Here is a 3,013-nt window from a genome sequence, read left to right on the forward strand (position 1 = left end):
CAACAAACTCTTCTTTTCTTCCATACTTTTCCCTCTATACTACAAAGAAGTTCCTTAATTTTGCTAATTGCCTGAAATACAAATAGCAAACTCATGGCTTCTAGAACAATTTGTCATGAACATATCCATCCAATCAAACCAAAAGATCCAAATTCCTTACTAAATTGGAAGCATCTCGAAAACTACATATAAGACTTTGAGTGGACACCATCCTCAATGAAAGGCTTGGCCTCCTTTAAAAACTCTCCCGCAAAAAGAACTACTCTAGTGGTTCCATCACCAACCTGTAGACAATAAATCCGGTCATTAAAATTACAAGTGAATTCTAAATTTATCCCTAAAACCTAACCAATACAATTATTAATGATACCCTCTCAACTTTCTCTAAGACAATGTCCTTGTTAATGTCATTATCTTCTCTAAAGTATAAGCTGTTAAATGTTGTAGTAATGCAACCATCATAACCCACTCTAAGATAAATATAAACTTTAGCTTAAAAATTTCACTTTTTTAGTCAGCCAATCACTAAAATTAGTAAATTTGTTTTCTATTGTATACCTCAGAATCTTGAGACTTGGCAATATCGACAAGAATCTTAGCAACAGGATGAACAACATCAAGAAGTTTCATAATAGTAACACCATCATTAGAAATAGTAGCATTGCCCTTGTCATCATGAATCAATTTATCCATTCCTCTCGGACCCAGTGTTGTTCGGACGACATCTGCAATTCACTGTACTAGCATTTATATTGCTTATTATTTGTGGCTTTCCTTGCAATGTAATGCATTCCTTCTTTCAATAATATTATCTGCGGTTCTTTGTATTCAGATTCAAACATTAGTACTCCACACGGTTCTCATGCAACATAAATTAACCATGAGATAAGCCTGACCTAGGACTTGTCGAGGTTACCTTATCGAGCAAATAGGAAGGATCACATACAACTTTCTTACATTTAGCGGTTTCCCCTTCCGGATGTCACCCCAAAGGCTTTACCATTTGCATCAAACTCCACCTACAGCCATAGAAGGTCAATGCGATTCATCTAAAAATCGCATGACTTATTACGACGATGGCGGGAGGACATCACAGTTCGATTGTTTAACTAAATTTAGTGTTAAGACTCGGCAGATTTCATAAAGCTAGAGGTGAGTCAAGTATTACTAGCATAAGAAATTTAGGCGATTGAGATGCTAATGGCGTCCTAAATTCGACTTGGATGAAAGTGAGCTACAACAAGTAACATAGACTTGCTAGATTTGTGGACAAACAATCACCTTTTTCTGTCTTTAAAACTACCTAAAAGGATAAGGCCACTCAAATCTGCCACTATCCAATCCATCTCATTCAAGTGGGAGCAATTTGCTAAACATACTCCACGGGACTATAAGGGGTGGTTTGTATATGGCGCTTATAGATAGGAACTGAGGCACATATAAGTTTTTGGATATCATGATCTGTAAGAAACTTACTTTGCACTCTCGGCTTGTTAAGCATGTAGGTGCCACCATAAACAACACTTAGGCGAGCAAATGCCTGAAATTTCCATGTATACAATGTCAAAATTTTAAAAATAAGAAAGAAAAGAAAAGGAAGAAGGCTCTTCATCTATCCAGAGTAGTGAATGAAACAAACACCGGGTAGTTCTCCTAATCCGTCATATGGATAAATATAAGGAGATCCTCCTTCAAATCGAGCCAAAGACTCTGCATAAAGCTTTTTGTGAAACGAGACGAGTTAGTTATTGAATATCAATTTTCATCACTATAAAACAAAGACATGGAAATGATAAAATACAATTGTGAACAAAATATAGATTTAAACACCAACAAAATAGGCAAAATAAGAATAAAACTGAAACTAAAAAAGATGCAATAATGCAGTCATTTCAGTCCTATGAGTTTGAGAATAGGAAGAAATTTTAAAATAAAGTTTATTTGATCAAGAATATATATACCATCTGCTCTATCAATATGAGGTTCAAATGAAGCAGCAGGTTGCCCTTTTATATAAATATTATGAGCCCTTATCGAATGTTCCATCAATAGTGGTTAGGACGGAGGAAGGACTTCAGACTCATCCAAGTAGCTGTCATCTATATGGAGTGCCAAGGGATGACTAATGAAATCAACTGTATTGTCATCTAGCCTATATTTTCTACATTGAAACAAACATTAATACATCTGATTTAACTATCTATGCGTAAACACAAATAATCAATTAACTAAATAAGTATTTAGATCAATATTCCTACTCTCAATTCATTATGCAATATATAAAGAGTACGGATTCGTTCCACTATCAAGACATAAATAAAATTCAACTAATCAAACAAAAGGAACAATTATGAGAGTAATATATGATGTGAAAACAGTAAATAAGATGTCAAAACAGTAGATATAATGATGATAAAAGGGTATAGAGAAGATTCAATCCACCACGCAATTCGATTGACCATTAGGTTGATTATCGAATTGCCTATTGATCCCTAGTGAACACCAAGTCCTCTCGGATCAACGCTTCACTAGCATGAGAGTTTAGCTCCACCACAAATCTCTTTGGCGGTGGCTCTAAACTTTAGTTTAACTCTTATGATCTTTATCTCTAAACAATCATAAGAATCAAACTTAAAACGCTAATACAAATCCACAACCATACTAATTACCAATCATCCTCACATGGCTTCATAAACCTCCTCTAATTGAGGTTTAGCCTTGTATCATAGGAATCATCTTAACTAAAGATTGAATAGAAGACATAATTTAAAGATACTTGAATTGAAAGTAAACTAAAGCTTTTATTAATAATTCTAATGGAGGCTACAAACTAAACTTATAAACTAAAACTAAAAAGGAGAGAAAGAGAGAGAGAGAGAACCCTAATTTATTCTAAACTAAAGAGGGAGTAGACAATCTTTGTTTTAGCCTTAACCCTCTTTTTATAGGAGAGGGTTGGGTTATAATTTCGTGCATGGGCTTTTAGGCTAGGTTATGGACCCATAAATCAAGT

General features: G+C 34.5%; 1 protein-coding gene across 1 annotated transcript; it reads right to left on the reverse strand.

Annotated features, from left to right (window-relative positions):
• LOC147506098 (T-complex protein 1 subunit eta-like) lies at positions 1–778 on the reverse strand. Its single transcript, XM_086604210.1, has 3 exons — positions 559–778; positions 161–284; positions 1–71 (listed from the first exon to the last, which is right to left on the reverse strand). Exons 1-2 carry the CDS (start codon positions 691–693, stop codon positions 183–185), a joined length of 237 nt encoding a protein of 78 aa, XP_086460336.1. The 5' UTR covers positions 694–778; the 3' UTR covers positions 1–71; positions 161–182.
• Between the last annotated feature and the right edge of the window lie 2,235 nt (positions 779–3,013).

Source organism: Coptis chinensis, chromosome 4 (genome assembly GCF_015680905.1).
Source record: "Coptis chinensis isolate HL-2020 chromosome 4, ASM1568090v1, whole genome shotgun sequence".
In the NCBI taxonomy this organism is placed as follows: domain Eukaryota; kingdom Viridiplantae; phylum Streptophyta; class Magnoliopsida; order Ranunculales; family Ranunculaceae; genus Coptis; species Coptis chinensis.